This window comes from Podarcis filfolensis (genome assembly GCF_964270895.1).
Source record: "Podarcis filfolensis genome assembly, chromosome: 8".
NCBI lineage: Eukaryota > Metazoa > Chordata > Lepidosauria > Squamata > Lacertidae > Podarcis > Podarcis filfolensis.
Window position 1 is genome coordinate 19,434,336 of NC_139611.1, and position 13,891 is coordinate 19,448,226.

At 48.9% G+C, this 13,891-nt stretch overlaps 1 protein-coding gene across 4 annotated transcripts in view; it reads right to left on the bottom strand.

Moving 5' to 3' along the window:
- DVL1 (dishevelled segment polarity protein 1) overlaps positions 1-13,891 on the bottom strand; it is a 129,955-nt gene that overhangs the window by 51,182 nt on the left and 64,882 nt on the right. For 3 of the 4 annotated variants that reach the window (XR_014551628.1, XM_083628679.1, XM_083628681.1), the window contains exons 6-11: positions 9,565-9,658; positions 8,653-8,722; positions 7,570-7,709; positions 5,958-6,034; positions 4,970-5,037; positions 2,938-3,087 (exon numbers count right to left, since the gene is read on the bottom strand). Coding sequence is in view for 3 of the 4 variants with exons in the window: in XM_083628679.1 (XP_083484805.1) it covers positions 2,938-3,087; positions 4,970-5,037; positions 5,958-6,034; positions 7,570-7,709; positions 8,653-8,722; positions 9,565-9,658 (599 nt within the window). In the remaining variant the exon portion in view is untranslated. The remainder of the gene's footprint in view (positions 1-2,937; positions 3,088-4,969; positions 5,038-5,957; positions 6,035-7,569; positions 7,710-8,652; positions 8,723-9,564; positions 9,659-13,891) is intronic. The other variant, XM_083628680.1, reaches the window with a different exon arrangement.

Genomic DNA, 13,891 nt, shown 5'->3' on the forward strand with positions numbered 1-13,891 from the left:
GACTAGAGTCACGTCAAACTGCCGTTCTGGCCTAGGGACCTGCTCTCAACCTGCCCCCGGGCTGTACCACCTTGCTGGGCTATACCGCTTCACCTGAAGGAGAGAGATGCTCACACGTCTGAACGCCCTTTCTGCGCAAGTGAAAACAAATCCCTGCATATTGAAAATTCACATGTCCGGGAGAAGAGCCCTTCTCTCTAACAGGCTAGTTTTCTATGTGGAGAAAAAAATATTTACGGGGGGGGGCAGAAAATGAAGGGGGAAGAGGAAAGAATCAAGGATAGAAGCCAGGCAGTCAAGGCCAACCTGGCAATTGCCCCAGACTAAAAAGTCAAGATTGAACCAGAAGCTTTTATATATCAGGCCAGCAGGGAGACCAATGGGGTGCCAGGGTGGGTGAAGCCATCTAGGCACCCAGGGAGGCTGCCCTCAATAATTTTTGGACTACAACTCCCATCAGTCCCTGGGGCAGAGAAGGGAGAGAAAGAGAGAGAGAAATAGATAGATAGATAGATAGATAGATAGATAGATAGATAGGGAGGAGAGGAGTTAGCAGGGGAGAGAGAGAAAAGAGGAGAGAGAGATCCTGGAGTTGATGACAGTTGTAGTCCAAAACATCTGGAGGGCATCAGCTTGGCGAAGCTACACTACCGGAACATGCCTGGATTTCATTTTTTAATGGAGCTACAGCACTCCATACAGACCCAGTTCATTTCCCACAGAAACTTCGGGATTCACTTATTTTTCCATGCTTATGTCATCTGTCAGAAAAGGGGGGGAAAGCGCGTGGTGAAGGAAGGCTTGGGAACACACAGGATCAGGCCATGCACCCCCTTGCAACACCAGAAGAACATCATCATCCACCACTTGCCGTTTTACCCACAAAGGCTCCTGGGTCCCGTTTGCAACCAATTCTCGCCAGGTGCTCTGCGGCAACGTTTGGCTTTGGCAGGAAGTTAGTTTGGTTAGTAGCGAGGAAAGCAACCTGTGGTTTGGGTTTGACAACCTTCTGATTTGAATGTGTGGGGAGCAATAAACGGGGAGAGCCCATTGTGAGGGTTTTATGTACTGGTGTGTCCTGGGGGGGGGTGCAGGAGACTGACAAGACCACAGCAGAAAGCACATGGAGATGGAAAGACTGCAGCTGCCTGTTTTGGTTCCTACACAGCAGCAACTGGTATTCAGAAGCATACTGCCTCTCACAGTAGAAAGAGAACATAGCTGTCATGGCTAGTAGCTGCCCTCTAAGTTGGCAGCCATTATCATCTCTACATCTTCTGGAAATGAATGCTATAGTTTGCTCGTCTCCCCTTTGGAGCCAGCCGAGAAGAGGCTTGTAAAAGCCAAACAGCCTATTTAAATCCACTGAAAAAGACCCTCAGAGCCGCATGCCAAGGGTCTCTAACGTCTGGGTGGTGTCAGCCTAAAACGTTATCTGTGGGGGAAGCCTCCTCTGTCCTTCCACAGATCCCCTTTAGGAAACCTGACCACCAATTTATGCTGTAGATTTTTTTTAAAAAAAATCCTAAGTAGTCCTTACTCCAGCAATGTGATTGCGAAAGGGGTCTCACATCGCTATCTCCCCAAAAGAATGCAAAGAATGTCACAGCAGCCAGCAGCAAGCTGTCGGCAGACAGCCAAAGGCTCTAACCGTCTCAAGTATGCACAGAATAGTGCATGCATGTGCCAGGGGCAGGGGACTTCAGATCAGTGTTCCTCAACCTGGCGCCCTCCAGGCATTTTGGACCACAACTCCCAACAGCCCCACCCAGCACAGAGACCGCCAAGTTGGAGAAGGCTGCTTTGGCTAAAATAAAGGCAAAGTCAAATATTTTTTGCTGATCTTCACAGGAAGCTGTCCAGCTAGCTCAGTTCAACCTACACTGACTGGCAGCTGCTCTCCAGGTTTCTAGCCCTACCTGGAGATGCCGGGGATCAAACCTGGGACCTTCTGCATGTGAAGCAGATGCTCTACCACTGAGCTATGCCCCTTCCCTTCTCTCTGCAGGATGGTACTGTAAAGGACTCCGAGGCTTCAACCGGTACCTATAGCAAGTTTATTCGGAGTGGTAGGGAGGGTTGGGCAATAGCCCTCCAACCCAAAGTATGCCCATCTTTGCACCACTATCCAGTGTAGGGTAGTGGTTTCAGTGCTTCAATAGGACCTGGAAGACCAGGGTTCAGATCCCTTCTCCTTCGGGTATGAAGTTCACTGAGTGACGTTGCCCCAATCACTGCCTCACAGGGTTGTTGTGAACAAAGTACACCACCTTGAGTTCCTTGGAGGAAGAAGGTTGGGTGTGAAGGGCTAGAAGCCGTTCGAAAAGGTGAAGGTATTTGAATGGTAAAATGAAAGAGAAAGAAAATTCACCCCAGGCCTGTGCTTTACTAATGTAAGAAGAGCCCTGCTGAGCCCTTTCTGGTCCAGCAGCTTTCTAGCCACTGTGGTTAATAGACACTGACAGCCTTATGCCCTGTGAATTTGCTAGTCCCCTAGCAAATAAGCAAATGTCCTTTAATGAGGACATCAGAAGGGCCCTGAAGCTGACTCAGACCAATGGCCCATCTAGTCCAGCAACCAACCAGATGCCCAACTGGGAATCCTGCAAGCAGGACCCTGAGAGCATCACCAGCTCTCCCAGCGTTCAACACCCAGCACCTGACATTCAGAGGCCTCCTGCCTCCTACAGCAGAGGTAAATCACAGCCGCCGAGGCCTCGCAGCTGCTGACAACCTTATCCTTCCAGGTTTTGGATGGCCATGGGTGGAGGGAAAACAAGTTTTATGCTCCCCACAACATTGTTGTTGCTGGAGCTCTTTTGCTTTTGGGGTTTCTTGTGTGTGTCTTTTGTTTGGAGTTTTGTTTGTTTGGCTCTACACTGCCAGCCCTGCGCAGGAGGAAATAACCTGCCCGGTCCTGGCGGCAGTGTGACTTACTTTCCGAATCGGGAATTGAGCTTGTTAGTGAGGAGCTGGTAGAGGTGATGGTGCTCATGGAGGGGCTCATACCGTAACGGGGGTACGCTCCCGTCAGGGCCGTGGTATGAGAGATCCAGGCGGCGGGGTCGATCGGCCGCACGGGCTCAGCTGGAACGCGAGAGAAAATGGGGAGGGAGAAGAAAGGGTTAGCAGGCGCACTCTGTGGCGGTTCATCTCTTTCCTTTCAAAACTTAGCGTGTTTTTCGCTCTATAGGACGCACCCGACCATAGGACGTACCTTGTTTTAGAGGGGGAGAACAAGAAAAAAAAATTCTCCCCCTCTCTGCTCAGCACCCCTTCAGCGAAGCAGCAGGAGAAACTGAGCCCCTTCCATTTCTCCTCCCGCTTGGCTGAAGGGGCGCTGCGCAGCTCTCCCTCTCTGCTGAAGCCGGGAGTCTTGCTCTCCCAGCTTCAGCAAAAGGAACCCAAAGCCTTTGGAGCGCAGCGCGAGGTCCTGCTGTGCTCCAAAGGCTTCAGGCAGCTATGCCTGAAGCCTGGAGAGCGAGAGGAGTCGGTGCGCACCGACCCCTCTCGCTCTCCAGGCTTCAGCGAAAGCAACGTGTAGCCTCCGGAGCACGGAGGGAGCGCTCCCTCTGTGCTTCAAAGCCTTCACATTGCTATCGCTGAAGCCAAGGAGCCTGCATTCGCTCCATAGGACACACACACATATCCCCTTAATTTTTGGAGGGGAAAAAGTGCGTCCTATAGAGCGAAAAATACGGTATATCCTGCCTCCCTAGAGAAGCATTCAAGTTGGCTTTAGGCACAAGAAAAAGCTGCATGCAACATGGCTCCTGAAACCTCCCCCTCTTCCCCACCCCCAGACCACTTGAAAATGGCTGAGGGTCTTGGCAAACCCTTAACAAATGTCTCTATAATGTACAGTGCTGGATGCTAGGTGGTTCCTAATAGTATTTGTATTGCTTCTCACATGTATTTGCATTTTATTGCATTCCGCAGAATTCAAACTGCGAATACAATGAAATACAATATTCATTTTCTTTTATTGTTTCACCCATATTTACACACCGCTTGGTTGTAAACAACAATAGCAACCTCAAAGCAGCTTACGAAAAAGGTAGAACAATAAGATTGTCAATAAAAACAATTAACAACAATAATTCAAAACGTTCAGCGAGATTAAAATCATCAATAAACTAAAAGCAGATGAAAACACGAATCAGCGTTCTAAACACCTGGGTAAGCTTGTCAAAAGAAGGAGATAAGGAAAAGACAATTAAATATCAATATTTTATATTTATATTTATGTTGTGAACTGCCGTGAGATCTATGGGTATAGGGTGGCATACAAATTTAATTAATCATCACCATCATCTTCCAAAACCTTCTGACATAAAAGCTGCCTTGACTGCCCCTGCTAAAAAGGCTCTGCGTCCTGGGTACCTATTGGCCAGTTTTCTTAAAGCATAATTAACAAGCTGGGCTTTCTGCCCTTGTCTAGCCAATCAGAATTGTTGAGCTATTTTTGGGAACGTCCCACTTATGTGCAGGTTAAGGTCTAATAAATGAAAACAGGTGCTCAGTGATAGAGCACTAAGGAGACAGTCAGCCTCGCAGCAAAAAGGCCAGATGGAGGAGCCAGCAATCTATCGCAATCTACCAAAAAACCCCAGGGATTGACCAGTCAATCCAGATCGACCTGTTGGATTCATCTTCTAAACCAAGGATGTCCATTTCATTGGGTGACTCCCTAGATGTGTGTTCTTCAACCTCAGGTCCCCGGATGTTGTGGAACTACATTTTCCATCAGTCCCAGCCAGCAGGACCAACAGTCAGGGATGGTGGGAGTCATAGTCTAACAACACCTGGGGATTACATAGCCTCTCCACTAGCATCACTGCTCTAGATCAAAAGTTTCTCTCTTTCCACATCATCATCATCAGCACCACTCCTTTATAAAACCTTGTGGACGATCAATGCCATGAACTGCGTGTGCTTTAAGGCTGTTTGCAATGGCTGGATCACTCACCTCTGGGGATTGTGAAATAACTCCGGGGCGTAGGATCCCAGCATTTGGCCACTGTTAGGCTGATAGGGCTGGAGAAAAAATATAGAAGATAGATATATATTATGAAGGGAATGAAAACAGAAAACTCAAAGGAATGACCTTCTTACGTTCTGTCAATGGCTGCCTCTCAGGCACATGGTTCCAGGCTCCTAATCTCACCACCCCTCTGCTTCTACGCTGAGCTCTTCACTCAATAAAGCTCAAGTGCTAGAGTCCATTCCAGACAACACCGCTTCAAACTCACAGGGGTGGGAAGGAGAGAGACCTTATTTTGATTGCCCTGCCCCATTAAAACTCAACAACAAAAAACGATGACACCTCACTGCATCTAATAAAGTAGTGCGCCAAGGAGAAAACCTCTAGTCCTCTCTGTGCCTTGAGATACCAGTTTTCTACACGCAGGAAGTTTTAAAAAGAATAACTTGGAGGTTATCTGATATATCATGCCCTCACCTCTCCTTCCTCCATGCAGCCCAATGTGGGACAAACCCCAAAGCACTCACTGTGAGTCTCAGGGTCTGGGTTTAGAGTGCAGTCTTATTTACACAGCCCCCCTAATACACCCAAATCTCAAAACCACAACATTGTCTCTTCATAACCCCGAGCCTGAACCCAGGCTGATTTCGGGAGTCAAATCAAATGAAATCATTTATTATACAGTCTCAGACCAGATAAAACACAGCACAGAAAGGATGAAAAGCATGAGCATTAAAACACACGCTTGTTTAAAATACAATATAAGACAAAGGACAGATTTGGGGAGGTTGCTCTCTGCACTGGCTGCAGTCAATGAGCGGTACCAAGTTTTACTCAGAGTATACCCAATGAAATTAGTGCTGACTCCATTAATGTTAATGGGTTTACTCTGAGTAGGACCACCACTGGATACAAGACATCAACTGCAGGAGTAACAAACGCACAGCGCCCTGGCTTTGCTATGATCACTCACCCCGGCTTGGAGACGATTTCCCGCAAGACCCGCACTGCGTCATCGTTGCTCATGTTCTCGAAGTTGACCTCGTTCACCTGGAGTGCAACAGGTGAGGAATCTGTTATCGCCAGGGGTTTCCCCTCCAAATCGTAAGAAGATGAAGAGGAGCCTTGATTTGGGCCAAATCAAAGACCAAGCATTCCGTTCTCAATGTAGCCAATCAGAAGCAGAGGCGGCTTATGGGGAGGAAGGCTGGTTTTCCCGCAATGGGCACCAAGCCGAAAGGGCACTGCAGGGGGTGCCACTGAAATTGCAGTGCAAGAGGCATGGGGGGGGGGGATTTCAGTGGTGCACTGGGTGCCGCTGAAATTCTAAAGCACAAAATCTGCCACTGTCAGAAGCCCAGGAGAAGGACATGAGCCCAACAGCTGCCTCCCAGCTGAACACTGGACTGAACGCTCATCGCTGAGAGCCCTGCTCCAAGGAACTACATCAGGTGTGGGGATGCTGTGGCCCTCCAGATGTAGCTGGACTCCCATCAACACCAGCAAGCATGACCAATGGTCGGGGATGATGGGAGTTGTAGTTCAACATCTGGAAGGCCGAAGGTTCCCCACATCTGGCATACAAGGATGGCTCAGTCCCCAATGTGGCCCTCTAGACCTGTCTACCTGGCCCTTGGGAATCTCGTCAGGCCACACCACCTCCCCAGCCCTGCTTAACATCCTCCTGGGGTGTTTTTGGCTGGATGGAACGCGTCCTTCAACTCGGATGATGCCTCTTGCTTGACAAGGTGGAGGACAGAGAGGTGTGTGTGTGGAAACCAACCTGCTGTACAAAGATTAAATTTTAAATTCATTGCTCCGCCCACTTTTGCCTCTGGCCCCAGCCACAAGTGGGAGCATCTCCACCCCCATCATCCAGCCCGGACACTGAGGTCCAGCACCGAGGGCCTTCTGGCGTTTCCCTCGCTGCGAGAAGTGAGGTTACGGGGAACCAGGCAGAGGGCCTTCTCGGTAGTGGCACCCGCCCTGTGGAACGCCCTCCCAGCAGATGTCAAGGCAATAAACAACTATTTTACTTTGAAAAGACAACTGAAGGCAGCCCTGTTTAGGGAAGTTTTTAATGTTTGATGCTGTATTGCTTTTAATAATCGGTTGGAAGCTGCCCAGAGTGGCTGGGGAAGCCCAGCCAGATGGGCGGGGTATAAATAATAAATTATTATTATTATTATTATTAGGCCCCCAGAAGGCTGCCTGCCAGCAAATTGCCAACAGGTCAAGAGCCTCATCCTGCGCTTGCAGGAATTCATGGCGCCCCACAACTGTAGAAAGCGATGACCCCCTAACGGCATGGCTCTCAAAGAGGATTATTACACCAATTCATGGAGGATAAGGCCATCACAGGCTACTAGCCACAACGGCTCTGCTCTTCCTCCATGGCTGGAGGCTCCTGATTACCAGTTGCCGGAAACCACAGGAGGGGAGGGGGTTCTTGTGCTCCGGTCTTGCTGGTGGGCTTTCCACAGGAGCTTCTGGTTGGCCACTGTGAGAACAGGATGCTGGATCTGCTGGGCCTTCGCCCCGATTCAGAGGCCAAGCTCTCCTTAGGAGCCTATGCTTGTGCCAACCTGTAAGAGCATGTCCCCCGGTTCGATCCTCCCATCAGCCGCCACAGCGCCGCCTTTCATGATGGAGCCTATGTAGATGCCACCATCCCCTCGGTCGTTGCTCTGGCCCACGATGCTGATTCCGAGGAAGTTGTATTTTTCTGGAAAGGAGAGAGGAGGAAGAAGAAGAGAAGAAGAACGAGAGTTTGGATTTGATATCCCGCTTTATCACTCCCCTTCAGGAGTCTCAAAGTGGCTAACATTCTCCTTTCCCTTCCTCCCCCACAACAAACACTCTGTGAGGTGAGTGGGGCTGAGAGACATCAGAGAAGTGTGACTAGCCCAAGGTCACCCAGCAGCTGCAGGTGGAGGAGCAGGGAATCGGACCCAGTTCACCAGATTACGAATCTACCGCTCTTAACCACTACACCACACTGGCTCTCAGTGTGCAAATGTGCAATTGGAGGAGGGTCACAGGTGGCCTTCTAAATATACCCCCCTTGTTCCCTGCTGGAGGGGTCTAGGGCTCTCTCCCCCACCCCCCGCGCAGGACTGGGCCATTCAGATGGGGAAGGGAGAGAAGCAAGGTTAGCTGAGGCATGGAACTAGCAATTTCAAAAGGCAAGTCACCATGGCCTTAAGACACCGTGTCATCCGGATGTTGTCAGACTCCCAATGCCCACTATAACAATTATGTTTTGAAATATATCCCCTAACTGCAACTTTTTATGTCTTTGTTTTGTTCGTGTACAAAAAAAACACCAAAGCAGGGAGTCATGCAGGGACACAGCAAGGAGCCTCCTTTCTGGATGTTGCTCCCACTTCAGGGACAGGGAACCTCCATAAATTGTTGGATTCCAACTCCCATCATCCCTGACCACTGGCCACGCTGTCTGGGGTTGATGGGAGTTGGAGCTCAACAAGATCTTGACGGCACCATGCCATTTCCCCCAGTTTCCAAAGTACGTGTGCACACCTAGCTTGCTTCGGTAGAGGCAAGATGGGTAAAGAGTCATTGCCACAAATGTGCACATTTTGCGACTGCGTTTACAATTCCTTGTGAGCATGCCATGACATAACAGCAGCTCAGCCAATGCGGCTTACCCATGTTGAGGGTGACAGTGATGATGTTCAGGGACATGGTAGAGTCTGTGATGCTGCTGAAGGAAGACGACTGAAAAACATAAAGGAGAAGCTGGCAATAATTTGCAGTTTCTGCAGTTCAGAACATGGTGATTGCAAGAGTTGGATGGGCAATGACATAGGAAGAAAGCCAAGAAACAGTTCAAAGGCCAACTTCTGTGTAAAGGTAAAGGTAAAGGGACCCCTGACCATTAGGTCCAGTCATGACCGACTCTGGGGTTGCAGCGCTCATCTCGCTTTATTGGCTAAGGGAGCCGGTGTACAGCTTCCAGGTCATGTGGCCAGCATGACTAAGCCGCTTCTGGCGAACCAGAGGAGCACACGGAAATGCCGTTTACCTTCCTGCCAGAGTGGTACCTATTTATCTACTTGCACTTTGATGTGCTTTCGAACTGCTAGGTTGGCAGGAGCAGGGACCGAGCAACGGGAGCTCACCCCGTCGCGGGGATTCAAACCACCAACTTCTGATTGGCAAGTCCTAGGCTCTGTGGTTTAACCCACAGCGCCACCCGCGTCCCAACTTCTGTGGCAGCCTTATAAATAAGCTTACAACATGAGGCTGCTAGCCCACACATACCTATGTTAGCCTCGAAAACAAGAGGAAAAGAAGACATTTCTTTCATTGCCTGGGGATGGTTGTTACTCACCACAGGTGACCAGGAAACAGCTATTTAGAATTTTGTCTAAAGAGGGATGGGGAACCTGCAGCTCTCTAGATGTTTTTGGACTACAATTCCCATCATCCTGGAACCATGCTGGCTGGGGCTGATGGGAGTTGGAGTCCCACACTATTTGGAGGGCCACACATCCTCCCCCCCCCCCCCGCTTCATGTTCTTAATGAAGGCCGCAAACTCCAAACCACAAAGGCTTACCCGGTCAATCTGTCGCATCTTCTGTTTCCGGCGACGGCGTTTGTGTTTCCGGATGAGACGGGATGAAGTGCTTTGTTCTGTGGAGCTACTCAACCTGGGAGGGGTAGAAAGAGGACCAAAAAAAGAAATCAAGAGAAAATTCAGAACACATGTTGACAGGTTGCAAAATTTGCTTTCTTTTGCACTCAGAGTTGAGCCTGCTGCCGGTGAAAACACACTGCGTTGTATCCAACTCAGAATGAATGAATAAAACTTTATTTGCATTAGCCATCAGCCATAGCAACAAAAGACCACTGCGATATACTGTACACAGAACAAAATAAAAAGTCGATTATAATAAAGCACAGTTTAGGATGCTGAATCAGCAGTCAAACAGTGGACCTTATTCTGATTGCCCCACCTAAAAAACCTTGCAACCTTTGCTGTCATCTGCTCCTCTTGATCTGCCAGGAGAAAAGACACCATGGCAGTGGTTGGATGACCTGGAATGGACAATAAAAGAAGGGAGATAATCTTGTTCCTCAGGTCTTTGTAAAGAGTGCACGCCAGGAGGGCATGCGCCACTGCTTCGGTGCTGCCATCCCCCGCAGTGACACAAGCGTTTTTTGTGTGGAATCTGTTGGAATCATCCCTCAAGTACATCTGAGGGCTACACATTCAGTCTTGCGAGGGTAAAAGCACGTCTATATTCTGGAATTCCTAGGTTGTACAGATAGGGTGCTCTGCTCAGCATAAACCCACAGAAATCAATGGGCCCTGGTTAGTCATGTCCATCCACGTAAGGCAGCCTTTCTCAACCTGTGGGTCCCCAGATGTTGTTGAACTACAACTCCCATCACCCCTAGCTAGCTCAGGGATGATGGGAGTTGTAGTCCAACAACATCTGGGGACCCACAGGTTGAGAACCGCTGACCTAAGGGATGGTGAAAACCTGCTGAGAACAGAATTGAAGGAACAAATAGACCTTGTCCCATAGGAACATAGGAACCTGCTTTACGTGGAGCCAGACCATTGCTCCAGCTAGCTCAATATTGCCTAAACACTGGCAGCCACTTCTTCGGATGTCAGACAGCTGCTACCTGGAGATGAACCCAGGACCTTATGCATGTGAAGCAGGTGCTCTACCACTGAGCTATGCTCTTTCCCCTAAGCAAAGCAACGGGGAAGATGCTTTGAAAGGCCGCTAGGGAAGTCTATCTCAAGGGGAGACCCTTAGGGTAAGGGGCTCTCCTTCAGATGGTGGGCTTTTGCTTCCCCTCAGTTCTTTTCCCGCCACAGCTTTGGGGGTGAAGACAACTGGGTTTTGGGGGAGCACTCTTTGTTGGCCCTCTTGTACTCCTTCCTGCCAAGGATGGTCCGATGGGCAGACTAGGAAGGTGCAGTTGGTCCTTAAAGAGACTCCACTGAGAAGCCGTCACCTGCTGTCTAGTGGCTCACCACAAGGGGGAGCCGCAGGGTGATGCAGCCGTTCTCGACTCCCGAAGTTTCCAAAACAATCTCGTTTCTCAAAAAGACCGGAAGGAAAGAGGAATTGAAACAATGTGCTGTTTAAATTAGGCATCCCACAAACAATGATCTCACTCAATATGTTTATCTCACAGGGGAAGAGCTCAGGGATTGTCAGTGCTATTGCACAGACTGCATTAACTGTGATTCACTCAAGCAACCCAAATAGGAAGAGGCAGTTCTGTTATTTGGTTGCAAACCCGGGTTTGCCACTGACTGGACCAAGCCAAGCTAAGCCAGACTGTGGGAACCTGTAAGCTGTCGCAATTGATGGAGGAGAAATTCAAACTCATTTGCTATTGACGAGAAACTCCCTAACTCTGCCTCACAAACCAATATGCAAACCAAAACATGGCTATTCTCTGAAAATTCACACTTCTTTGATTTTTATGATGCAGTTGTCCAACTGAGCAATATGTTTATAAATGCATGCATTAGGGAAGAAGTGCATAAAAATGCATTGATTCAATAAAGATACTACAAAAATCCACTGTGTTAGGGGAAACTAATAACAAAAATGTGTACATGACTCAAAATTGCGCATATATATATATATATATATATATATATATATATATATGGTGAAATTTGCACTAAAATGCTGGTTAAAAAAAAGCCATTGTGAAAATGTAAGTCACAAATTGCTGTGGAAATGTCGAGAACTGCAAAAATGAGTAACTTAAGAGAACCAAGGTCTCGCATGTAGGGAAAGGAGTTTTAAACCTGCAAACCCTCCTGGCACTGCATTCCCAGATCTGAATAATTCCTTCTCCCCCCCCCCCCCGCCCCACAGAAAGCCTGCGAATTGATTAATAGCTACTTTTTGCCAAGGGAACGCAGTGTTTGGTAGGAACGGACAGATCTCTCCATTCATAATGAAAAGGAAAGGTCTGTGGCTCGGCTGCAAAGCATCCCCTTTGCATGCAGGTGTAGCATTTGATGCAACTCTACATCTATCCAGAAAAGGAAAAAAACAGAGTACTTACACTTCGGCTGCATGCATAGCATACATTTAAAGCACACCGCTAAGAATCCTGTGAACCGTAGTTTGTTAAGGATGCTGGGAATTGCAGCTCTGTGAGGGGTAAGCGACAGTTCTTGGGATTTGAGGGGGGTGCTTCAACTGTACGCAGACGCATATTTCTCAAAGAAGAAAGAAGACCAGGGTACTCACGCACAGGTGGGGCATGAGGAATGTGCCCCTTCTCTTAACACAATTTCCAGGCCTCCTTTCTCAGCCCCACAATGCCCCCTCCTGCCCCCCCTCGCAAGTTGCTGGTGCCCGACTTGAGAACACAAGTGCACTTGCGCCGGTGTGTCCTTTCGCAATGCCAGACAAAAAGCTTTGTTATTCTGTCCTCTTACTGTTTGTGCAGAATAATCCACCCCCTTCCATATCTCAGGAGCTGCCGCCGCCACTGCTGCCCCCCTTCCCCAAGCTCCCCCACCGACGGAATGTCTCATCCGCTTATGAACATCATCTTTGTAATATTAAACAACATACCTTGGCACATTCCACCCCGACGTACTGGATGGCCAGCCAGCCAGCCAGCCACTCGCTTGTGCCAAGACTCCCTCCCTCAGCTCAGAAAGGGAAAAGGGGGAAAGGGGCCCTCCATAGCAGCCTCTGCAGCCGTTCGTTTTATTTTATTTATTCTTCTACAGGGAAGGATAAAAATCTGGAGCGGGGCGGGGAAAGGGGTGTTATGAAAATGTACACTGGGGCTGGATCTAGTTGGATCCAGCGTGCGACGCTCCAGTAACCCACTTTGGGCTGCTCTTAATCCAATCCCAGCATGGATCGTCCACCGCTACAGAAATATTCCACTTATTTTTTTTAAAAATGGGAGAGGAAAGTGGTGGGGGTTAAAGGTGCCGTGTTCCTTTGAGAAGCCTAAAAGGGGATGGGGGGAGAAGAAAATGGGTCAGAAACAACCATCTCATGGGGCAAGCAGAGGGTGGGTGTCCTTTAGGAAGTTGGTGACAGAGTACCCTCCTTCCCACGCGGAGAAAAAACCCGCCATCCCAATCTCTTGGCACCTTGAGCACAGTCCAAGTTTGGCTTTTTTTTAAATAAAAAAGGACAGGTGTGGAAGGCATCACAAAGCCTTAGTGGCACAGGAGGGACAAAAATTATTATTTCTTTGGTATTTAATACCTCCTAGGCTTAATAATGGGATGCAGGTGGCGCTGTGGGTTAAACCACAGAGCCTAGGGCTTGCCGATCAGAAGGTCAGCGGTTTGAATCCCCGCGACGGGGTGAGCTCCCGTTACTTGGTCCCAGCTCCTGCCCACCTAGCAGTTCGAAAGCACATCAAAGTGCCGTTTACCTTCCTGCCACAGCGGTACCTATTTATCTACTTGCACTGGTATGTTATTGAACTGCTAGGCTGGCAGGAGCTGGAACAGAGCAACGGGATCTCACCCCATCGCAGGGATTCGAAATGCTGACCTTCTGATCGGCAAGCCCAAGAGGCTCCGTGGTTTAGACCACAGCGCCACCCACCTAGGCTTAATAAGGTAACTGTCGGAAGTGGAAAGCCTTCTGACAGGTTGCCAGGTGTGTGCATAACCATTGAAGGAAGGCTATTGCAGGGTATAACTTGGATTAAAGTCTTGCCATTTGTTTGTTCCATTTGACAGATGACAACACCCATTATGACAAAGTCCTTCACAATGAATCTCTTAAGGGAAATAATCAAGCTGCCTTATGCTGAGTCAGACCATTGTTCCATCTCAGCTCAGTGTTGTCCATGGGGTCTCTCCCTACCTGCAGAGGCAGGGATTGAACAATTGCTAAACTACAGACCTTCCCTTAAGG